Source organism: Cyanistes caeruleus, chromosome 8 (assembly GCF_971803275.1).
Source record: "Cyanistes caeruleus chromosome 8, bCyaCae1.hap1.1, whole genome shotgun sequence".
Lineage (NCBI taxonomy): Eukaryota > Metazoa > Chordata > Aves > Passeriformes > Paridae > Cyanistes > Cyanistes caeruleus.
This window is the reverse complement of record NC_141708.1, coordinates 11,577,764-11,603,092: the sequence shown is the minus strand read 5'-3', so window position 1 is coordinate 11,603,092 and position 25,329 is coordinate 11,577,764. Positions and strand designations below refer to the sequence as shown.

Here is a 25,329-nt window from a genome sequence, read left to right as displayed (position 1 = left end):
GGTTATGCTCCTAATCTTATGGGGGATGAAATGTAAATGAATTAATGGAACAGAATTCCTTCACACTTCTGGAAATACAAAATTTTTATTCAGGTCAGCAAACATTATGAAAACCTTACCATCTCTGCCTCTGAAGAAACATGTGCCCTTCAAAAAGTGAGAATGAAACTTCTCTAATTTTTTCCTTTACTGATACTACCATTTTTCCTTGAATATGTGGGATGTTCTTGAGGTTTTTTGGTGGAGAGGCTGAGGGAGGGAAATGGGGGCAATTTGCAAACAACGTGACTTAACATGATAGGAGTTAATTAGAGTTCCTGTGCCAAGCCAGCATTAGTCAATAAAAGCACTGCTGCTCTTTCTGAGAGAATAAACATCTTTGTGCTCTTCAGCTGTCTCTGTGTTTTGGTGGGGGGGAAAAAAAGGGCTCAAATAAATGGTGTAGGATTCCTGTCAGCCTATTATTTGTAATATACATGGCACTTGTAGTGCAAAGAAGATGGCAAAGTGCAGTGCAGAGAAAAGTGCCGATACAGAGTTGGAGTGGGGTTGTCTGATATGCTTAAAAGAGCTTTTGGTAAAATTTTTTCACAGTTGCTCAAAGAAATTGAATTTAGGCCACTGCCAAGAACTGTTGAAAACCCCATTTTGTGCTCAGATCCTTTTTCTGAGGTTATCTCAACATGAGCTTTGTGAATTTGTGATGCAGGATGGAAACCAATGAGGAAACAGGAAATAAGAGGAAATCTGGAAATGCTCAGAGTAGTTGCTGGGTGCAGTGTGTTTAGGAGAGTGACTGTAGAGGGATGAACCTCTCCTTTTAGTGTGGGTCTGAGGGGTGCTAAACTGAGGTGTGGGCTGGTTTGCAGGAGCAATGTGAATGTTGGCTGGAATAAGTTTGAGGACTACAGACAGGTTGATCTTATTTAACTTCTGTTCTCAAGGATCAAGAACATGAGTAGTGGGATCTTATCCTCAGATGGAATTGTTGGTCTATTTAAAACATGACTCTGTGCTTACTGCTCTGGGTTTCACTGGTCTTACCTCAATATTGTTATTTATCAGTAAGAAATCAACTAGACTGGAAATACAGATACAAGATGCGCTCTAACACTGACCACCTTTACATCTGGATTGTATCATGTGAAAGCTGGGTTGACTTTACACTTCAATAAAACATTGTCAGCATCTTGTTCTGCCCACACCAGTACATTTTCTAAGATTCAGAGACAATTTCTGTCCTGTTCTATCTCTTCTTGTCATCAGTAGCCAGATTTTCACAAGCAAGAGTCACTCAGCAGGTCTTATATTCACACAGACCAGTTTCCTATTCATTGCTTAGGGCGTCATAGGGTGATTGCAATTTATGTCCACACTAAAGAGGCTTTACAGGGGATTTAAGCAGATTTAGCACAGGCAGGACCAGAAAACACAATGATTTGGCTTCCATTTTTGCAATTACCCAATATGAGAAGGATTTTCTGAGCCAGGTGCCCAAGGAGTGTTGAAACCTGCTCTCCTCCCTTATAAATTGAGGAGATGCCTCAGAGCACAAAGGTCTCATTAGATCTGGAAATTCAATGCCTTGATCTATCATAAATGTTTTAAAATTAATATGGAGGAGGCTAGGTTTCTTTTAGTATTTCACAATTTGATTTTATCCTAGATATTATTTCCCAATGGAGAAAGAGTTGTTTACTTTGGAAGTATCACAAGTGATGGAATACTGAGAATTGAGCAGTCATTTTTTGATGCTTACACACAGACATCACCAAGATGCAGGGTATTTGCAAAATGGTAAAATGGTTCAGGCAGAGTGACCAAGAGAAGTTGTTTGATTCAACCTCAGTAACTAAAGGAAGGTGAGTGCACACCTAGCAGTTACCATGAGTGCATAATAAAGGAGGCATCCTAACTTTTGTCTTTGAAATGTATTGTATGATTTGGAGATTCTAGAGTATATAAATGATACCACCTTCATGAACTTAAAAACTGTATCTTCTTGATTCAATTCTGTGTTTCCAGTGCTAATTAAAAGCACATCCTTTGACTCCTGGAGAGTTTCTTTGAAGTGGTGCAGCTTAGAACAGGCTGTGGTTCTGAATTTTTTTCATTCTCATTTGCTTATATTGACAACCAGTATAAATCTGAAGGCAAAAAGTAAATTTGTTCTCCCTTTAATAGGATCACTCATGCAAGGGCTCTGGGATTAGATTTTAAATTGGCACTTTTTAAACCTTTGATACAGTTACAGACTCAGTGAGCCATATTCACCTTTCTTACAGCTAGACCCAGCTGGAAATTAGTTTCACCCTTTGTCAAAATATTTTTTAATAAACATTTAGCCTTTCTGCTAAAAACAGTACAAAACACTCAACAACTAATACAATTTGGCTGAAAATATACAGCTTTATTTCCTCTTCTACAGAAACAAAACAGACAAACAAAAATAGCTAGGAAAAAGTAGACAACATCTTGGAAAAAGAAAAATTTTGAAAGAAAATCTTGGTGAATGAGAAGAGAAAAGAAGCACCAAATGAGCAGTTTGTGCTCATGAGCATGCTTCTGATCATTAGTAAAGACATACCTCCTCTTTGCACCTAGTTCTTCACCTTCCTCAGGTTCCCTTGCATTATCTTTTCCCTGTAAGAAAGGAAACAGGTAAAGTCAGGTGGCAGATACATCCCTGCTGTTGTGGCTGTGAGAGAACTGCTCTTCCCTTGTGACTCTCGTGGTGACAATCAAACAGAGAGGCCAGGGCAGGTGCCCTGAGCATTCTGCAAGGAAACAGAGTTCATCAGTCTCTGCTAGGTTTGTCAGGATCTTGCATGTCTGAATGTGTTGTGTCTGGAAGAGATAAATGAACTCCTCTCTGTGAACAAGGGTGAGCTGGGGCTGGAGGTGGTTTTGTGGGGCAGGGAACTGTGTGGTCATGAAATGGCTTGATTTTCATGCTGTATCCTGGGTGTTTGAGTCTTCAGTATCTCCAGGTTAGGACTGGAGCTTGTATTTAAACAGCAGTGCCCAGATATTTTAAAATAGATGTTTCCAGTATGAATCCCTTTTGTTAGAGTATTGTAACAATCTAGGCTTTAATATTGCTTCTCTAGGGAGATATTGGCAAGGAATTGCTGATTGTACTTTCTCTGAGTACACCTTTATAATCATTGCTATGCAAACCAGCATAATTGCTACTCCTGCAGGCACCAATGTCCTTCAGCCTCAGCAAGAATAGATCAATGCACCATGCAAGATGAAGAGGGTTGTGGAAAACAAATATGCAGGTCTGGGACAGAATAAGACTTTTGAGGCAGTAAAACTGGGAAAGGGAGCATACAAACAAGGAGAAACTCCCCTTAGAGGTGAAGTGCAGTCCCTGTCAAAAATAAGTTTCAGATCTCTGCTCAGAGCAGTGAGTGAAATGAATTTAAGGTGCAGAAGACCTGACTAGAAGGCAGAACAGCATCAAGAGCTCTGGGCTCTTTAGCTGATTTTGCCATTGACACTATCATAGTTGCCCAGCTGAGCCTGTTCTAACTTCACATCCTTTAAATCATTTGAAAAATCAATGTATATCCTGCATCCTCCTTCAAGACTTAGGTGGTCTGCAAAGCCCTCTGGGATCTGCTGGAAGAAGAGAATGTCATACACATGCTGTTGGTTCCTCTTGTGGCAGGGTATATTCAGAGCACATGGGTTTGCCAGCTCACTGGCTCATTGTGGAGGTATTTTCTCAGTAATGAATGAGGCAGAGGAACAGACTGAGAATTTTGCACTCAGATTCCCCACTGAGCCTGCTCAGATGGTAATGTGGAATGTCTGTCCTCTTCAGGGATGTAAAGTACACCATCTCAATGCAGAAAAACAGGCCTTTTAGAAAAATGGGCCTCTAGATGCAAGGGAAATGGAGACATGAAAAATTAAATGATGCCAGTTTTTTTTTCCCCCTCAAATGAAGAATGATCTCTCCTTGCAAATGATGAGAAGCCTGAAAGATAATGCACCAGCTGGGGACTTCTCTATGGGTTTAACTGGAAAGAGGACAACTAGCAGCAGCCAGTGCATCCAGTAAAAAGATTGCTAATAATCACATCCCTGCATCAATCTTGAGCAGTAGAAATTAGGGAAATACAGAAGAAGATAAAAGTCAATAAACTTCCTTACATCTAATGAGCTCCTCTTGGACATGTGATTTCTGCTGGGCTCTTCTAATGTATCTAGGTTCATTCTTGGTTCTGCAGCTGTTGCAGATCACTGTTGCTTTGGCGTGCAAAGATAATGCCTAAATTGGGTTTGCCAAGTTAAGTGTGAGGACTGCAAAGAAATACAGTAAATAATCACATCCTCTGAAACCTCTTTTAAAAAACGTAGAGTGAAACTATCTTTCCTGAGTTTACCTGACACTGCTGATGTTAGAGAGAGAAGGAAAATCTAGAATAATGGGCCACATTATCGGTGCCTACTCCATTCTTTATAGAAATATGTGCCAAAATAAAATTATTTTTGACCATGTGGCAAATATGGACAAAATCTGGCAAATGAGCAAACCCTTAACCTTGGTGTCTGCTCACAGTTGTTTGACTTTGAGATGATTTGATCCAAACCTTCATTTAATTATGTCAGCTGCCTCCAGGGCTCCCTGACCTCGTGTGTGTTATGTGGAAAACAGGTGATGATAACTGCTGAGGGCTATGGCTGTAGATTTTCCCTTTAGTGAATTCATTTTAGGTGCCTGTAAGAATTTCTTTTGGATTCTCTTGCACTGCTTCATTTTTAATGAGGATTGTGAACTGGGTTTAAAGCAGCATTTTCAAATATTTTTATTTTGGTGCTGAAAAACTGGACATAAGATGGTAACGTGTGCTTGCAATCCAGAAAGCCAACCTGCAGGAAAAGGAACATGGCCAGCAGGTCGAGAGAGGTGAATCTGCCCATTTGTTTCTCTCTCTGAGACCCCTCCTGGAGTATGGTATCCAGCTCTGGAGCACACAGCCCAGGAAGGCACGGACCTGTTGGAGCAAGTCCAGAGAATGGCCACAAAGTCATCAGAGGGCTGGAGCACCTCTCCTGTGAGGAAAGGCTGAAACAGTTGCATTTGTTCATCCTGGAAAAGGAAAGGCTCCAGGAAGGCCTTATTGCAGCCTTTCAGTATATAAAGGGGATTTATAGAACAGGAGAGACTTGTTACCAAGACCTGTAATGACAGGACAAAGGGCATCAGTTTTAAACTGAAAGAGGATATTTTATATTGAACATAAAGAATAATTTCTTTATGATGAAAGTGGTGAGACACTGGCAAGGTTCCCCAGGGAAGCTGTGGATGCCTCGTAATTGGAAGTGTTCCCGGCCAGGTTGGATGGAACTCTGAGCAGCCTGGTCTAATGAAAAGTGTCCCTGCCCATAGCAGGCAGGCTGGATTCAGATGAGCTTCAAAGGTCTCTTCCCATCCAAAACATTTTGTGATCCTTTGAAATGTTCCTATGAAGGGCAATGGGAAAGAGAGACAAAGTAAGGGGGATGAAATCTGTTGTAGAAAGGAATATAAAGGGTAAATGAGCACTACTTTCAAGAGCTTTGCCTTGGTGGCTGCACAAATAAAAAAATCCTCTGAAGAGAAGGAAGTCCTGCTCCCTGTTCCCCGGGAAATGTCTTTTGCTGCACCCATGGACTTCCAGCTTAGGCAGGATAGGAGGAGGCTAAAGAAGAGAAACTCCTAGGGTTTTCTTTGAGAGGTCTAGCAAGGAGAAGAAGTGCACAAGCAAGAGCAAACATAAAAGGCAGCTGAGGGTTCAGCCAGGAGTATGAAGAACAGTGTTACACTGCAGGTGTGTGTGCAGCCACAACTGCCAAATCTGGTGAGCAAAGATTTCATCCCTCTGGTCTCAGCTCAGCCAACACTGCTACAGAATTTTCTTTTTCTAGTATGCAGGGGACACATATCAGTTGTTTTTCTACCTAAAAAAGGAGACTTCTATTCTGGCAGATGTGGAAATCTAAGTCCAAGATGTAAAGGAACCCTGAATTGAGAATTATTAAATCCCTTCAGCTGCTGCAGGAAGACATGTAACCTCAGTGTGAATGGGGTTGCTTGAGCTCCCTCCTGTGTCTACTTGTGTGATAAAGGTGGGCCTCAACAAGAGTCCTAAGCAGGAAAAACTCTTTAGTTGCCAGCTTAAAGTACTTCTGAATCTCCTGTGCTGGTAATGCAGTGATGAAGACAACACAGAGGAAAGTCTAGCAGGAAGAATAAGAGATACTCTGTTCAGACTGGGAGGGGAAAAGTTAACTGCAACATAAAAATGCTATTATTATAGTAGTGAGAAATTCACTTGTGGAAAGCTGTGTCAGGCTGAATCTGCTGCTTCTAAAATTTACACGATAATTCAGGGTTTCATGTAATAAAAAAAACTTGTTTAAAAATTCTTTAAAGAAAAATTTAAACATTTAAAGGGAATATTACCTCTGTTAAGGTATTTGTGATTTTTTTTGTCTCTCCTTTCTCTGATTTTCACTGAGACCAGAAATCTCAGTATTTCAGATCAGTGGTCTTTGAAGATGATATTTTAACCCCGTTTTGTCCCTTTTTCCCTTCAGTATATTATAGAATACTGGAATGAATAACTTCCAGCTGATTTCTTTTTCTGTTTCTGTGTTACTTTCATTGTTTCTTTTGCCACATTGTCAAGCTTTCACAGCTGAAAAAGTATTGAAGAAGTGCACTGTGAGGAAAGGGAAAACACACACACTCCACAATGGAAAAAGAAAAAAGCAACCTAAAATCTGCAAAATCTAGAAAAGAAGGAAAAGGAGAATATCCTTTCCTTCCCTCAAAATAAGAAAACTGAACTTGAGATGCTGTGTAGCCAAATGAAGGGCCTGTGTGCCTTAAAGTTTCTCTTTTTCAAGGTACCTTGCGAGCCCTACGAGAAGCTGCCATTCCTTTCCAACAAACCTTCTTTCAAGGATCAACTGCTTGTAACTTTGATTTTTGAAAAGGGGAGGAAAAAAACCAACCCAAAAAGGCAACCCTGTGAATGGAGAGCATTCACAGAAAGGGATAAATTTGGGTCCAGATGCTCCCAACCTGTTTTTTTTAAATCCAGATTTGATTTGGTGCTCTCTTGTTGCTTGCCAGAGGGCAACTGAGTGGAGTCAGTAACAAGATGTGGTCATAAATCTCTTAACTGGCCTAAGAGAGAATTCCCTTGAGTATCAAACTTATATTTCTCAGTTCCTTATAAAGGACACAATAGCTTCAGCACAGCCACTGTGATAAGCAGGAGAGTGGACACTTCCTGTGGAATGTGTATCTGTATAAAAGGAGGTAGGAGGTGTGGGATGGCCAAAACCTGTTCAGAATTTGGATATGATGAGGCAATTTCAAATCTATTTTACAAATAGAATGCCAGGAAAGAGGTTTCAAATTCCAGGGGAAGGGAAATCAGTGCTGGTTTGATCACCAGAGCTATCACCTTTCCCTCTGTTTGGACTACAGCCCCCTTCCAGATTAATAATCATAATAGAGCCTTTGAGCTTTTATCAGACCATCTGATCTGATCTGATCTAACCTGTGGATGTGAAGATGAAAGGTTAATCCCCAGGGCCATCTGCTTTCCTTTACCTTTTCTGTCTGAATGCATTGTTTCTTTGCCTTGCCTGCCCACTTTTGGCATGTCTCTTGCTGTTTTGTAACATTAATGCTGGTTTACATCTGACTCCGTGCAGAGGATGCAGCCTCTTTGAGCAGCAGCTGCCTATTCAGAGATGCTTGCAAGTTTCCTTTAGTATTTCCTCTCCTCTCCTGGCAGCTCCTCTCAGTATGATTTATGAATTGCAAGCATAGCTGGGGGTGATGTGAGGTATCAACACCTCTGAATTCCAGTGAAAAGGAGCTGGGTAATTAATAATAACAAACCAGGAGTGTTTGCTTTGCATGGAGATCACGTAGCAGAGAAGTGTTGTTCTGTATTCTTTGGGAATGGGGGAAGTGAGTCCTAACCCTTCCCTGTGCTGTTAAATCTGCGTGTCATTTTCCTTGGATAATTAAGTAATTCCAGCCTTTCAAGGAGAGACACTCCCTCCATTTCCCCTGTTAGCTTGCAGATGTAGTACATGCACCTTGCGGCAAATCAATGCTAACGATATTACCGTGCGTTATTGCAGTAATGGAGTAGAGGAAGCCCAAAGAAAAATGTTCAGCCCTTGCCGATTGCATTATGAGCATCAGGATCTTTTATGTAGCAGACTTATTAATTGCATTTTCATTTGTGTCCCTGAATTTTAACCCTTTTGAGATTGCTCTTCTGCTTGTGAGTGCCTCTGAAATTGCCAAGTATTAGGCAGATTCAGAAAAGGGAGAAAAGACAGAGTGGTCTCTACAGTACTGCACTGGAACCTGGACATCTGCAACAAAGCTAAGCAATACATTCAAAGCACCAACAAAAGAAGGAAGCTGTTAAGTCACTTGGTAGAACACAGAACAAACACACTCTGTGCTGGAGTGACAAATGTTGTGGTCAGGTGATCCTTGAAGGGAAGAGATTCCCTTGAACCTTCCCAAACCTTTCATGTTTTTGGCCTCTCCACCCTTTGCCTGTGACAGATTTTGCATTGCAAAAAATCCCTGTGCAGGTTTTTCCTCCCCTTTCCCCAGATAAACTCCTTGATTTGCTCCAGTACATTTTTATTTTGTGAAGATCAATCTCCTTAACTGTTCTCATTTTCAGTCTGTCTTGAAAGCAGGGAACTTGTGTTGTTTTCAAGTCCCAACCTAAACTTCAGAGAGGGGATTGTCTCTCTGCCGTGTTTGCAGGCCTTTACCTGGAGCCTGAGAGGAACTCTCTAGGCACTGCTAAAGTTTAAATTATTATTAATTTAGTAATTGGCATTTTTATCATCAAAATACATACAGCTGTGATGCCTGGCCTTTGCCAGCCAGAATTCATTACACTGTGTTATTCTCTTTATGGGGCCGGTGCTACCTTTCCTAAATTCCTTTGGTGGTGTGAAACTCCAGTTGGCCCCCTGTGAGTTGAAGCTATTGGCCAAGACAGTCTAGCAAAGGCTGTAAAAGCTGCCACTTAATTCTGTCCTACTTCCTATCTTAGATGTGCTGGGAGCACACATTTGCCTGAGATTCCCCCCTTCAGAATGTTTCAAACTATGTTTACATGATATTTGATTTAACCTGACTCCTTTTAGGAGTTAGTTATTGCTGATTCAGTGCACAGCAGATCTGGGGAGTGCCAGGACTGGCTTGGTAAGAGCCACCTGCCTACAGCAAGCTGCCTACTGCTGTAGTTTTGTGTTATTTTTCTTTATTTCCTTTTTAATTTGTTTCTTCCGTCCTAAGTATACAACCTTCCCTTCATGTTGACTAGTATAAAGTCCTTCCTCAGTGCTGTAGTTCAATTTCTCTCATTTGGGGCTCTTCTTAAAAGAAAGGAAGGAAATAGCCATAGGTGAGAATCTTAAAAGGTGGTGTTTGTTGTGGGAGAGAAAACAGCACCAAGTTGTTGCAGGTTCAACATCCTCCTGTGAAGTCCCACTATCAAAGCTGGGGCTGCTGCCAGACTTGTTTCTCTCTAACTTGCTAAGAAAATTCTGCCTTTGTGCACTCATACACAGAGAAATCACTTTGTATTTTGCTTAAATAGAAGAGAAACAATACCACCTCCTTCCCCTTCTGAGTCTATCTCAAACTTGGGGGAAGAGTGCAAGAAGGAGAGACTTATCTGGAAGAGGATAAAAACTACAAGAAGGTAACTGAGGAGAGAACAGAGTCTTAGAGAACTGTTGCTGTGTCACTGACCACACCAGCCTCATTCTCCCAGTGTGTTCTCTGTGGGGTGGGAAGAGGCACTTTGTCATTTTTCTGTCTTGTTTCTGCAGGAATGGAACAAGCATAGGGGAGACTTCGTGTCCACAAAGACTGTCTTTTCACAGCAAGGCAGTATTTGTGCTCTGCCTTTTGGTGGCTATAAAGCCAATCCTAAACCTCTTAGGCATGAGGCTTCAGTAACAACCAGAAATGAAAAGCTGATGACAGCTACACAAAACTTCTAACAGTAAGAAGATTCCTTTTCTTCCTTTTCTTCAGGGAACCAAGGCTTACCTTGGGACAGGAAGGGAGATGAAGGTCATTTAGTCTTTCTGAATCAACAATCTAATGAATAGTAGCCACGTTTCTGGTTTTAATCAGCTCTTCTCCAAATGGGGTATCTCAGTACTCATAGAGTATTCTTAGATACTGTAACATCTTAAGCCATGATTCGTTCTCTCTTCATAATATGTGGTATAGTTGGACCCAGCTTTTAGATGACCTCATTGAATTCAGAAGACAAAGAGGGGTTGAAGGTTTAAATGTCCTCATCCAGAGCTCTCTAAGTAATGGTAAGGAGCATATTTACAAAAACTTGGCAAATGCTTCTGAAAGTCCAGTATCTTACAGTAGTCCTAGGTGATTTGAAATCTGGGAGATGGGGGATCCTGTATTTCTGACTGGGATCTCTAAGATAAAAATATATGGAACCTTCCGTATACAGTGAATTCAACTCTGTGAACTTGTGTGCTGCACAATTTATCTTTGTATATGCTGCAAATCTGCACGCTTGTTCCATTCTGATAAGCTCTTTGGCATTCCTGATGATGCTGATTATCAGCAGAAGGGGATTTTCTTATCTTGGCTTTAAGATGAACAACAAAACCCAACATTAACTAGAAACATGATTTAAAACCTACTGAATTTCCCCAGAAAATTGAAAACACCCCTGCCTGCTCTGTGTCTCACCAAGTCTCCTACCTTCACTGTGCAGGTTGTGCACCTTTTAGGCAGCCTTGTTAGCGGGTGAAGATTCAGTGCAGCTGTCTGAGCATCCCTGGATGAAAGGGGCTCTTCTGTCTCCCACAGATACGGTGTTCAGATAGATAAAATCAAAAGGAGGAATGCAGTCAGGTTGGTCACCAAACCTGACATGACATCTGCTCATGCTGGTGAGCCCGAGGTGAGATTCTCAGAAGTTCTTCACTCTGCTGAGCCTCTACCTGCTGCAGTCCCAGTGTGGCCCGTGGCTCCCTCTCCTGCTCTGGAGCTCTGTGTCAGTGGTGTTGATCAGAGAGACAGTGGTGCTGTGATGAAGTGAGGGGATCCACTTTGTGAGGACCCTGTTCCAAGATCAGCTGACATCAAGTAGTCCTGCCACTGTCCCTTGATTCAGGCAGTGCAAAACACCTCCCTTGGTGTGCTGCTATGTGGTACCTGTGTTTCTCACTGCTGTGCTGGGCTGCTGGACTCCCACTTCATTGTTCACTGCAGAAAACAGACTCCCCCTTGCAGCACCTGCAGAGTTTTCTGCAGCCCCTGTTCAGGAGCTTTGCAGCAAGTCTGTCAGAGCCATGGGCCTGCTGTGAGTCAGGCAGGCTGCTGCACACCCTGGCTGGCTGTGCTCAGACAAAATCTGTCCCATAATGGGGGGAGTACTGCACCAGCAAAAATGGTGGAGGCCCTGCCTGCAGGTGACATTTTTTCTGAGGGTACAGAGATACTTCAGCTTTTAATGATTTTTGTTTTGTTTAGGTAGATTCAGGCTTTTCCTTGGTAAACAAGACAGCATTATCACAGCGCTGCTTTGTTTTCCAGTGACTGGTCTCACACATAATAAATAGGTTAAAGTTAACTGGAGCAACCATTGATTTTTCTTTTGGTATGTGCGGGGTTTCCTCTCTTGGGAGGGCTTGAGTAGTGCAGAACACCTTTAGGGGAGGATATGAGCATGTGAAAAGAGTGCAATGTAGCTGCACTCTTAATTTCTTTCACCCCTCTCTAAATTTTCCTCTTATGATCTCTTACCTAACTCTTCCTCCTTTCTTTCATGTTCCAGCTCTCACTCAGAAATTTCCTGGGGGGATAGTGACTGGGAGACATGCTCTGAGCCTCCAGGGAGATCTGAGTGTGTGCAATCCTGCAGGAGGAGAGGGACACGGAGCAATTATAGGCAGAGCTGGGCAAAACAGAAGGGTTGGGGTACTGGGGAGCAAGTCTGCAGTCAACAGTGGAGGCAGTAATGACGAAGTTATTGATATGTGAGGTAGAAGTTAACATTTCATAATTATTTTTTTTCCCACATGAAAGTCACAGAATACGAAGGGGAAAAAAAAGAAAACCCCAAATAATCAATGCTGCTTTTGAGGGCTTTGGCAATTGCCAGGCTCTATTTGTTTGTTTCTTTAGATAGCATCATTAGTCTTCTTCCATCCAATCACCCCCTCTGAACAAACATAACTCCCCCAATTGCTTTTCTCTCCTTAACTGAACTCAGCTCCCCCTTGGTTACAGGCATGTTCTGCTACTTTATATTTGTGCCACAATTTGCCTTCCAGAACATTAACTTACTTGCTTACTTAGAAATCCTCTGCATTGCCTGGTGTTAGGGCATATGGTTTTCTTACATCAATTAAAAATCAACATGGTCGAACAGAACATAACACCAACCCCTGCTTCTTTGAATGGATGTTTGCAGCTGGGTGAGGATTAAAGCAGATCATAATGGATTAGATCACGGATTAAAACAGCCTGTAATGGATACTGTGTTGAACTATTCCATTTCTATTCTTGGATATAGACTGTGCAAATCTAGGGTTGTCAGATGACATCCTCACTGTCACCCTGTCATGCAAGAGGCCGGGTTTTGAAGCAAATCTGTTATTCCTGCAACAGGCATGGTACAAACTGGAAAAGCCCCTTTTGCTGTGTGCTGGTGATGGGCACGCAGTTCGCAAATCGTGCAGGAGATGGGGGTGTTGCTCACATTACCTTTGTTTTGTAGAGAAGGAAAGCTATTACAGAGCACTGCTGCTGCTCTCTTTGGCATGGAAGCCTCTGCTGAGGAGAGGGAGATGCAGAGCGGGGAGACACAGTCCCACATCATCAGTGGGACTCCCCCAGCTGTGCATCCTATTATTTAACAGGAATAAGCAAGCACTGATGAAGGCATTTTAGAATTTGCTTCAGAAAGACCAGAGCTTCCTGCAGGTGTCTGAGAAATTAGGGCTTGGGGTAATCTCCCTGACACAGTCAGCACTGAATGTCTGGGACTGTCCCAGAGTGTGGTAGGTGAGGATGACATTCACAGAGGGTGATTGCAAGTAATGGCTCTTCAGTCTGCAGGGTAGAAAACACCTGCTATTGGAGTGGTGAAAGTACTGTCCTAAATAAAGTGTTAGGCTTCATGCAAATGTTCACCATCACATTCTGTGCCATGTCCAGCACAGCTGGGCACTTGTGGTGACAAAGGGCGATGTCGTGGACACAAAGAAATGCCTTGTGCTGGCAGGATTTGCAAAATGAGATGTGCCCACAAGTTTTATCTTGGTCTGGGTGGGTTTTGGCCATGAAGTCAGGGATGCTACTGCACAAAGGAGTGACAGATCAGGATCTGGGCAAGGACTAGGTCGTAAGCAGTGTCCAGCAAGGGTGAGAACATAAATGGGACTGGGTGGACTGCGCTGCAGGGGGCTGGCTAAGTAGTGGCAATTGCTAGCACCACAGTAGCTTTTACCACGTAGTGCCTGCGATTCTGGATGTGCAGAGATCTTCAGGAACAGCAGTGAGCTGCTGCTGGGTCCAGAGGGACTGCAGAAACTTTGATTATAATTTAAGAACAAGTTCAGCCTGTCACAGCTGCAGCTTCACTGCTAGAGGATGGCATTGGGTGGGCAGTGCCTCCCCTCAACAAGACACTGGGGCGATGTGTGCTGCTAATGCCACGTACCCGGGGACTCTGTTTCTCCAGCAGTTTGGCTCGGGGGGCAGTGGGGTCCTTCCTGCTCCCCACACCCCGCTGTTTGCTGACAAACAGCAGCAGCGTGCATCCCCGGGGCTGGCGTGTGCCTGTGCGTGGAGGGTAGCACCTGCCACGAGTGTGTGCAGTTTGTAAAATCCCCTCGCCTGAGGTTTTATGGAGCAGCTCTGGCTCGGGCCCACGTCACTGCTCCCACACAAATAAAATGTCATCTAAACATTTTGGCAGCACAGTACAAAAGAGAGCCGATTCCAAGCCAGGAATACCATCCGTTGCGTTGGGAGTGGGTGATTCGCTTCCCCTACCCCCACCTCCCACTTTCCCTCTCTGCCTCGGGAATTGAGGCTAATAAGGGGCCGCGTTTGTGGGTAGGGCCCCCGCCGCCTTCCCGGGGTTGTCAGGGCTGTCCTGTGCCAGCCCGGCCCCTCTTCCCACTCCTGCAGGACGGCCCTTTAGCGACCGCTGCCCCCGTTTGCCCCAGGCAGCGATGTGTGCAGTCCCTCGTTCGTGGCCCGGCTCTCGCCTCGCTCCCCCTGCGCATCCCCAGCCGGGCGCTCTGCAGCCGGCGCTGACCAGACACCTCCCCGCTCCCCGTGCGGGCAGTGCCAGCCCCGGGGCTGCCTCTGTCCCCCGCTCCCTGCCGGCCCGCGGGACCCGCCACAGGCGGGAGGAACTGTTGAGCCACCCCCGCACCGGGCCTGGCGATGGGGAGGGGGCAGACCGCGGGGAGAGCCGTGTAGTTGGTGGATCCGTCCTTGGACGGCAAAGAATGGCTGATGCGGGAAGTAGGAGGGTGGGCCGATTAAAAAATCGCTAATTATCGACACTTTTCAAAGGGAGGAGGAGAACGGGAGAAGGTCGACCGTGGGTTTGATCCGAAGAGAAAGTGCCGACGTGTTGCTGCAATGAAGCGGGCAGGAGGGACGTGGCACTGGCACAGATGGCGATGACAAGGGTGACCCACGGGGACGCCCCGCAGCCGCGGGAGGCGGCAGCAGCCTCCCTCTCCCCTTCACAGCCTGCCATTACTCACACCTTGTCCGGGGGCTGAAGCTGCAAAGGCTTCTTGGGCTTTGCCAGCAGAAAACAAGTGTCCTGGCCAGTGGGAATGCATCCGTGCCATGGGAGCGGGAGCGCTGCCGTGACCTAAAGAAATCTATCCCACTCGATCCTTCTCCCGACACAGTCCCGAGATGCTGCTGCAGGGAGCTGCCTGCAGATACTGCCCTTCCTTCGTTACTGGCCCCACACAAATCCTGCCAGTCTCCCTTGCTGGACGGTGGCAATGTTGCCGGGATTCCCACGCACACGCGTGAGATCCCACGGCCGGGAAGCTGCGCTTGGGACGGGCGCATCCTCACGCACGGATCCGGCTCTGGAGGGATGCCGCTGGATGGCCGGGTCCGTGGGTACGCTGATACACACGGGAGGCACCCAAGAGCCGCTCATCCCAGCTGCGCACCCTCGTGCCCCCTTACCCGTGGCTGACATCCAGCCTTTGTGCGTACACGTACACGCACACACACGGGGCGAGGAGCACCCACACCGCTGTAAATACGCGTCTATGTACACATACATCAGGAGAAAGAGGGAGTGACGGCTGCTTTTATCTCGGCCAGGAGCACACATACCAAATCAGGAGAAAAGGCTGGGTGATGCTCCAGCTGATTCGGTGCAGCGCGGTGTCCCGCTCCCGCCCCCGGCCCCGCTCCCGGCCCCCGGCGGCGCGGCGCGGCGCGGCGGGTGACTCGGCGGTGTATTTCAGCGGCGGCGGCGGCTTGGCAAGGCTCGGGGCTCCTCCCCCCGTGTGGTGGTACCCTCTCACTTGATCAAATCCTTGAACGTGAACAGTTTCACTGAAAAGCACTTTTGAAAAAAAAAAAAAGATATCCAGCAACAGTAAGGAACAGAATCCAACAACCGGGGAGAGTTTTTTCCTTTTTTTTTTTTTTTTTTTCCTTCTTCCCTTTTTGCCTTATTTTTTTTTTTCTGGTCATCGTCTCAGAGGCTGAGAAAGAGGGAAGAGGAAAGCGAAGAAGAGAAAGAAGAAGACCGAGAGAAAGAGGAGCGTTTTGCAAATAATAAATATTATAATTAGAACCCGGCCCCTTTCTTCCTAAAAAAAAAAAAAAAAAGCCCTAAACGCAGCGCCTCATCCCCCCCTCCCTCTGCAAGCCCCCCGACTCGCTCCGCAAAGGCATGGAGAAGGGGACCAACTGCTTTCCGACCTGCCACACCATTTTTCTCGCCTGGACATGGTTCTTACTTCTCTCTTGGTGTTGCACCGGCGCCGAAATAACTTGCAGATCCTGCTCATCTCCATCGCCCTCCTGGCCGTCCTCCTCGTCTCGCCTTAGGCAAGAGCAGCGACAGCCGCCGCCGCCGCCGCGAGGATTACGGAGCTGGCCGGGCGGCCGGGCGCGGGGCTCGCTCGGGGCGGCGGCCGCCGCGGAGCCGGAGCCGGGCGCGGAGCCGGGGGGCCAAGCGGGGCCGCGGGGAGCGGCGCTCGGCGCGGCGGGGGCGGGAGGCGGCGCGCCCGGGGACCGGGGCCCGGCGGCGCCGCGGACCCGCCGGAGCACCGAGGGGCGCCGGGCGCTGGCGGCCGGAGGCGGCCGGGGGGTGCCCGCGGCCGAGGGACAGCGCGGCGGCCGCGCTCAGCCCCGCGGGCCCCCGGAGGATGGGAGAGCGGCGCGGCTGCGAGGGGCCGAGGAGCCGAGGCTGAGCAGCACCACCTTCGCGCTCACCGGGGATGCGGCGCACAACCAAGCCATGGTGCACTGGTCCGGCCACAACAGCAGCGTGAGTACCGCCCCGCAGACCCACCCGAGCCGGTCCGGCGGCGCTTGGCGGGGAGGGAGCCGGGAGAGCGGCGGGACGGGGCCGGGGCCGGGGCCGAGCCTGCCGCTGCGGCCGGGGGTGCGGGGGAGAGGAGCGCTGGGCGGGCACCGCGCCCTTATCGCCAGCGGGAGCGGGACACGGAGCCGTGGCCGCGGGAGAAAAGTTTTCCTGGGGAAAGGTGAAGGCGAGTGGAGCACCGTGGTGCCCCCGCCCCCGCAGGCAGAGCCGCGGTCCCCGAGCAGAGCGGGCAGCGCCCCGAAGGGCCGGGCTGGCCCCAGCCCTCCAGCGTGTCCCGTGTGCCGCTCCCCGGGGAGCCCTCACGCTCAGCCTCTCTGTGTGTAATGAACACCGTGGCACGCCTGGCTGCCTCCCTGCCGGGGATGAATGATGTGTAGGGGTGGTGGAAAAGCCCTCCAGAGCCCCGCTGTGAGTGCTGGAGGCAAGAGAGATCCCATTAATTTATTAAGGGGTGGAAAGCCCCACAGCACGTCCAGGAGCTTTGAGTGGAGGCACGTAGTGCAAGCAGAGTGAAAAGTTTGTAAAAAAATCCATGGCATCTCACGCCTTTTTCCCGAAGTGAGTAATAAGGAGTCACCGAGGTGTCCCTGAAAGCCTGTGGGATTGCGTGTGTGTGCATGTGTAGGGGGCATGTCCCAAAAGCCCACACCTTGTGCCATGGCAGTGGAGGACCCTCCCTCACATCCGCGCTGCAACGCCCGGTGGATGGCTGTGGACAAAACTTCAAGTTTCTTCCGACTTGGTGTCAGAAATACCATTTCTACTTTCATGTAGTCTGGGAACAGATGTAATTTAAAGGACTCTGGGAAACCTTTATATCTGGTGACAATATTCCCATTATTCTGATTATTATAGCTTGTCACTGCCTTGAAAATGCCTCTTTTATTGTTTTGCCACTACTGCAAATGAGTACAAAGCAATTAAGAGCATAAAACAGATTGGCTGCATTTTCAGATACATTCTTCATGGAACTTACTAGCCATGAAAAAGCAAATTGTCTACCTGCTTATCTGGCTGTGTCTTTATCTGTGCATAGGTTCTAATGTGCAATTCAACTATCTTTTTTTTTTTTTTTTTTGACTGGATTTTTTTTTGTCTATTTATTGCTACTTAGGCAATATTTCTGACAGCAATGTAGATGTTACTTTGATTTAACCAATTTTTAAAGGCAGTTGTATTTGCCAGACATGAATTTCACTCTCATTAAAGATGAAAGCAAACATTGAAGAAAAAACAGCTGTATGGTATATTTCAGCATTACACTTGTCTCTAGAACTATTTATTTTTAACATAACATGTCATGTAATGAAGAAAACAACCTATATGCCCTCTCTTCTGTTTAATTTTGATGATGAATCAAGGGGTGTTGAGTAAAAGAAGCTAAAATGCCTCCCCCATGCCTTCCCAGCATGGATTTCCAATAGTTTTGAGTATTTCTGCTCAAAGTAGCAAAGAAAACTCATTCTGTAGGCATTTGCAGGGGAATGAAGGGTTATTTTTTTCTAAAGCACAGCTCAGAAAAGTGATTTTCACAAAATTTTCTCTTCTTGGTTTCTTTTACAGAAACAAGCTATTTAAATAACTAGATTCCTTATTATTTAGGTGACTGAGAAGAGTAATGAAAGAAAATGCCTTGATTGTTCATGGCATGGCATTAGGATTTTGCACCTCAGGGTACTGTGCATTGAAAGATTTCAACTCAAAAGCACGAGCTAAAGCAAAAGACTGGTGTTTATTGCCAGTGTGGTGTTTGCAGGAAGGAGAAGCAAGCGTGATAATAAAGTCTAATGTTATCTTTTTTTGATTTTCCTAATATGAGGTCTAGCACTTTGAGACCTTTTCTGTCTTTTGCAGAAAACATACTGCATTTAGCAATTAATTAGATTTTTTTTAAACTCTGTAGAGGGGAAGTTAGATGCTTGAACCTGAGATCTTTCATTAATTAACAGACAATGCTGAATCCAATGACTTTTTTTGCTGCAGCTCAGTTTTTACCTAATTCTGCTGTTGGGGTGTCCACGGCACAGGAACATAAGCAATTTGCCCAAGGTCACTCAGGCAAACAGCTTCTTTTGCCAGCCACATTGGTCCCCAGCCCCACTGGTCCCCAGCTCCACATCACAAATCATGAATTTTCTTAGGTCACAGGAGATGTAAAGCAGCAGGAAGGTGTATTGGAAATGGGCAATAGATATTAACTGGTGTCATGATTATGCCAGTTGACCTAGTAGAGTAGGTAGGATGTGTCTGTTTCTGTGTTCAGGTTCTCAAAGCAGTGAAGAGGCAAACAGCTTGCTTTTACCAATTCTGTTACTTGAACAGACTTCAAAACCTCAGCTTTTGTCACTTATATGTGTTATTAAAAACATAATCAATCAAGTTTTGTGCATTAGTGTTGGGATATTCCTAGAAACTGGATGGATTTGCAAAGCAGAGGAAGGTAATAAAAAATTGGGGTTTTATTGGGACATACAGAAGATCTGCAGACGCTCCACAAAACAGAGGTCTTTGCAGCTGCTGGATGTCTTGTTACCTAAACTGTTAAAACCCTCTGTTTTTTGAATTAGTGTTATTTTAAAAGCAAGTCTGTCCATCTCCTACCCCCCCTTTCTCACATGTCCCTCAATTCACAATTTAACTTACTAAAACATAATCCCTTCCTGGCAACAAACTTTTGTTTTCTCTATTTGCAGATAGTGAGGTCAGGATTATGATAGAGGCAAAAGGCTGGTGAGATCAGGGAATTTGGGTTCTCTGCTTTGTCCTGCACAGAGACTTTTTCTGTGACCTTAGGAAAGACAATTAACCTCTCTGGATCTCCTCTTCCATGTTAAATGAGGATAATACCACTTAGCAACCACAAAGTGGTGGTGTGGAGCAGAATTCATTTCTGCTTTGTACAATACCCGAGGATCTTGAAGTGAAAATTGTTAGGAAAATACAAAAATACTACTCTGTGTAGAAGTGAGGTTTGTGTTCTCTGTGTTCTTATGAAGGGAACTTGGCTTAATTCAATGGGTCTGATATTGATAAAAAAAGGCTTCAAGTATCAGTCTGCTCTAATAGAAGCATTTATTGAACAAGGTCATGAAGCTCTTGAGGGACCTTGGAGAGATCAGATAAAATGTTTTCTTGCCAAGACTTTTCTAAAGAAAGGAGAATTTTTAGTGAACAATACTATTATTCCCAAAAGATCTGCAAGCCATTCTTTTTCCAAAACTATTCCTCTCTGAACACATATGCTGTGTACAAATGTGCCACTCAGTGGGCAATTGTACCCTCCAAACTTGTTTTCCCTCTCTAGATGTTTATGTCAGTGCATGAATTTCTTCCTTGTTCTGCTCATCAGATGCTCTCTCCAACCTTCTTGTGAAGATAAATTGATTCCTCACATGATCTTTTCCTCCTTCCTCTCTCCCTGATTTCTAGGATAAGGACCTGCAAAAAAAGGTAGCAGCACCTTTAATGCTCTTACAGTTTTAAATCTCACTATCTCATTTCTTGATAGTAGGTTTTCCAAGAGATTCCAAGAAGCTACAGTGAATAAAATGCACTTACTAGGATTGCTCTCCTGGTATGATCACTTGTGGAATGGGAAATGGGATCTGTTTTCGTTAGGTTTCAGTGTTGTCCCTCTGATGAATGTAGGTGTTTATAGGAAGTACTTAATTTTGTCCATGCTTTTTCCATGATGGAATTACTACAATTTCTGTGGCATTGTGGCTGGGGTTTTTTCAATATGAGAAGAAGAGATGCACATTTCTAGCTTTCTCTGGGAGACATTTTCAATCCACTATCTCTGAAGATGCTGCAGCTATGATCACTGCGTGCTTTAGCTATCCCATGTATATATGCCTTTGCCTTTTTTAGTAACCAGAGGCAAACTCCACAGAATCATTGAATATTAAGGGTTGGAAAGAATCTTAAACACCATCTAGTCCCAGTCCCCACTGTCATGGGCAGGTTCATCTCCCAAATTCTGACATAAATTCTTCCAAGCTGCTGGAATAAAGATGAGAAATGCACTATAATGCCCCAGTAAGAGCAGGAGAAGGCATTTGTCTAAGGTATGGATATATTGCAGGTTGCTGCAGCCAGGCCAAGTTCCTATATGATCTCAGGGGTTGGATTTTTCATGCTATATAAAAAATGTCAGCAGTGCAGTTTTTTTATCTCATTGTAGTAGAAGAGTGCAGAAGATAAACCAGTGGAAGTGCGCTTCAGTGATGCAGCTGCTGCTTGTGCAAACCATGCAAATACATTGATGCTTACAGCATGATCCAGGCCCTGAAAACTGGGGAAGGCAGGATGAGGACTGGACTGGGGCCTGGTTTTGTCTTGGCAGCCAAGCTGCACTGTTTTGTCCCGTCAATTTGTGACTGTCATTTCTAGAGTTAATGTGGTTTCAAGATTCACTCCAAGGCTTGGAATATGAGATGCCTTTGGGACAAGACAATAAAGAGGAGGTTAATAATGCTGCAGTAGCTTGCAGACATTGGAAGTAGAGTTAGAGAGAAGATGCAGCTTTATCTTTTTGGTTGAAGATGGATTAATATGTGTTAATAGCCCAAATGTAAGTAATATTGAACATTAGGAAAAGTTTCTGCTCAAAGGAAGTGCTGCAGCAAGGTACCAGAAAATCCTTGGGCATTTTCAAGAGCCATGTAAAGATGATGGTCTGGTGGGAACCACTCTGCTCTCAGTGGGTTTTCTTTACCTCCTACTACAACCAGTCCTTTCTCTTTGCCCTGTGCAAGCTCTGGGGGCTGGCAGTGACAAGCAGGTTGTGCAAGTTCTCACAGTGAAGCCTGTCTCTTCCGGGAATGATTCCTCTGAATGCTTTTGGCAGGGTTCTGGTGTGATCTGCTAATGTATTGGTGGTTGGATGCTGAGACATTACTCACTCCCATGGAGCATTACAAGCTGGGGAGGCCAATGGGATCACTCTGTGCCAGGTAGTTTTTCATTAAGGTGCCTTGCAGTGTGGTGTGTGATGGGCAATATTTGCAATTCCAAATAGACTGCTACGCTTGGAAGGGAAGAAGGGGAATCTTTAGGCAGGCAAAGCTGTATTTAGTTGTCAGCCACGGATAACTGCTCCAAAAGTCCAGCTGGATTTCAGTCTAAAATATTTACTCCTCGAATGCAAAAATGGTGACAGAGCAACCACATTAATTGCATTGCCTTTGGTAGATATTTTAATTTCTATTCTAGACTGTTTCATTCTCAAATAGTTTTTGAGTAGGCTATGGTCTCATTGCCATTGAAGGTAGGCCAACTCTGGCAAAATGTCTTTATGCGTTTCTGCTTTTCCTCTACCTTCATTAATGAAGCTTGCAACTAAAGTCCTTCTCCAGGACTTTGCCAATCCATTTTTAATTAATGTTTAAATAGAGGACTGGAAATAAAAATGAAACCGGCATGACAACTACTTTTGTGATTGTGTTGAGTTAGTAGACCAGGGAGAAGGCATCTGGAAAATATTTTTGTGGTGTTTCCAGACTGGTTTCATTGCAAAGTCAGTTTGATGTTTGGACCTGGGTATTGTTTGTAGATCCCAGGAAGCTGGCAGGTTCCCTGGGCCATTTCCCTGCCTGGCACAGCAAACTGTTGATGTTCTTGTAGTTCCAAGCTCAGTAACAGAACTGCTTTTGCCTGAGGTATCTGTCAGCAGTTTCTCTTCAGACCTCAGTACTCAGACTTTGCCATGATCTGGGATGATGCCCTAGGACTTGTGGCTAAGCTTTCAGAGTGGATTAAATGCAAATAGAAACAGCTATGTGGTTCTTTAATTATTTTTTTCATAATGGAAAACATTCATCCAATTAGATGATGAAGTCTTTTGAAAAGGGGTTTGAACAGATAATTTATGTTAGGCAGGAGAGATTTTTCTCAAAAGGGAGGTGAGATGAAACAAATATTTTCTTGAAGGCAAGGCTGTAGGAAGATGAAACTTTCTGAGAGTTTCCACATTTTCAGCTGTGTTTGTAGTAGAGATTTTAGAAAACATAGGGGAACAGTGTTGTCTAATGAGAAAAGCACCGGTTAAGGGCAAAGAATTTTAGTGTTACTTGCACTAAAGAATACTGGAAACCAGTCTTGTGAACAGTCAAGAATTTAGTCAAGTCATACTGTAGTATCATGCTCCTTGAGCTCCCTGGATGTCTGTGGGTAGAACAGAGAGCAGTACTCTTATGTACTATGTCAGTCAGCACTCTCACAAATTCCAGATTGATACCAGAATTGAGGGCCAGGCCCGAGCTTATGGTTGGGGCTGCTTTGAGGACGTTGCAGGGGACCTGTGAGTTACGGAGTTAATGCTTGGGTTTGGCTGGGCTTTGGTCAAGTTTATCTTCCACTGAGAATCTGTGTTTGAAGGTATTGAATGCAACCAGCTGCAGTCAAGACAGTAAACTAGATGACATGCTCCTTGTGAAGCATTGAATGCTGTAATTGCAGAAATTCCCCAAAGCAGCAAAGTATTTGTTTGGATCGTCAGCTTAAATTGATGTAGGATTGATCTAGGCTATTTTACTATAGTGGAGAATTCAACCTGCAGGATCCTACAGCAGTGGAAAATAAGATTGAGAAATGAATACAGAGGTGAGGAAACATGGAGCAGTACAGCAGAGACCTGCAGGCCCTTTACGTTTTCTGAATTACAGGCACAGGATTGTGGGCAAATGAGTTTTTTTCTCTCTTGTGCATAGCTTTTCCCTGTCTCTTGTTTGGCTCTGAGTTTGTTACTCTGTGGGAGTTTGACCCACACTGTAAGCCACCGTGGAGACTGCTCTGGTGACATAGTTGGTCGAAACCAACAGGAATTTTAAGCCGAAATATCCCTTAGCTGGAATATACTGTTCTGCAGTCACACCTTTGCATACAAGCTTCCTGGTTTGCTTAAATTCCATGTAGGAATCCAAGGTAAACAAATTCCCAGATCTTAACTTCTCCTAATAGTCAGAAAGAACTGCATCATTGTTAATATTTCCTCCATGCAAAAAGCATGGAAGTGTTTCCTTTCCTGCCTTTATGGGGTGTTATGAGACTGAGGGAACTGAATAAAATTTCCTGCATATTTATAGAACATGGCTGTGTTGGTATAAACATATTTGATAAATAATCTGCCACGGAAGCTTTAGGGTCGATTTCCAGCCTTCATAACCAATGGAGTTGCAGCATGCAATAAAAGTAAGAAAAGATTGATGCTGAGTGATCAAATCTCTCTTTTGTTCCTTCCTCTCAGTGCTGAAGGAGACCTGATTGCTCTCCCACTGAAACGAGTTGACACTGAGGCTGTCACGGTGTTTTTTCCCCCTTCGTATTCCAACATGCGACACAATCGCCAGCCAGGCAGCTCTGCAGGGCACTCCGGGGCCTGCGTGCCCCGAATGGCACCAGATTAATTAGTGCCCCGAACGGCATGGGTTTAATTAGCCCCAGCTCGGCTCCCTGGGCCGCGGGCTGAGGGGAGTGCGGGATCCGGGCTGAGGGGAGTGCGGGATCCGGGCTGAGGGGAGTGCGGGAGCCGGGCTGAGGGGAGTGCGGGAGCCGGGCTGAGGGGAGTGCGGGAGCCGGGCTGAGGGGAGTGCGGGAGCCGGGCTGAGGGGAGTGCGGGATCCGGGCTGAGGGGAGTGCGGGAGCCGGGCTGAGGGGAGTGCGGGATCCGGGCTGAGGGGAGTGCGGGAGCCGGGCTGAGGGGAGTGCGGGATCCGGGCTGAGGGGAGTGCGGGAGCCGGACTGAGGGAAGCGGAGCCGGGCGCTAGAGGGAGCGTGGGCATCTGAGAAAGGGAGGGAATGCTGCTGGAGCCCGGACTGAGTGCTGGGAAGGCAGAGGCTGCTGAAATATTGATATGGAAACCCGCTCGGAGTCACTGACTCTGGGAAACTCCCGCTGTCTGGGGTTCCCTGTGCGAGGGACGAGAAGAGTCCTGCCAGACGCTCGGTCGCGGTGAAGCGTTTTGCCATTGCAGCTGGTGCTGTCTCCCTTTGCGCTGTCTCTAATCGCTGCCGGCCTTTTTGCTGAAGATGGGATTCCCTGTGCCGGGGTCTCTGATCACCCAGCCTGAGCGATGTGCCTGTAAACCCCCCAGCATCCCCCCGCAGCTGCCGGCGGTGCCGCTGCTGTGGCAGAGGGCTGGATGGGGTTTGACCACGGGGAGCAGCAAGCGGGTCCTGGCTGCGCCCTCTCGTCCACTACCCTGCCCCTTTGCTGTGCCCTCAGGGGGACTGCTGGCAGACCCACCTCGCTGCCGACCTGCTCCCTCTCCTGCTCCATCGACAGCGGCAGGAGAGGGCAGGAGAACTGACTCCATCACTTCTCTCCCTGTGCCTGATCCACAGAGGATGCACTTGCCCCAGCAGGTCCCTGCCACTTGGCACTCTTAACATTTTGACCAAGCTAAGGGTGTTGCACAAATCTTAGGCTTTGTATTCCTCCTTTCCTCTATTGTGGGTGTGGAGGAACTTAAAGAATTGGAATTCCTACCAGCCACTCCACTGTGGGCCATGGAAGCCTTTCCTGGGAAACATGGCTGCACTAGCTGATCTCTTTGGGACTAAAATGTACATTTGGGATTTAAAAAAAGCCTAGAACTGAGAATCTGCAAATCACTTAGGTCAGTGATGGGCTGAAGAACTGAGATGCTGGAAACAACTGCTTTGACATTGCTTC

At 45.9% G+C, this 25,329-nt stretch overlaps 1 protein-coding gene and 1 long non-coding RNA gene across 2 annotated transcripts in view; one reads left to right on the top strand and one right to left on the bottom strand.

The window, feature by feature from the left end:
- The first annotated feature begins 15,905 nt into the window (after positions 1–15,905).
- The window catches only part of SORCS3 (sortilin related VPS10 domain containing receptor 3), a 273,052-nt gene continuing 263,628 nt past the window's right edge, over positions 15,906–25,329 (top strand). Inside the window, exon 1 of the mRNA XM_086899396.1 lies at positions 15,906–16,598. Within this exon, the coding sequence (XP_086755522.1) occupies positions 15,999–16,598 (600 nt within the window). The 5' untranslated portion in view covers positions 15,906–15,998. The remainder of the gene's footprint in view (positions 16,599–25,329) is intronic.
- Positions 18,129–24,225, bottom strand: LOC147651864 (uncharacterized). Its single transcript, XR_015289734.1, has 2 exons — positions 20,214–24,225; positions 18,129–20,093 (listed from the first exon to the last, which is right to left on the bottom strand). It is a non-coding gene; the product is annotated as an uncharacterized LOC147651864 (long non-coding RNA).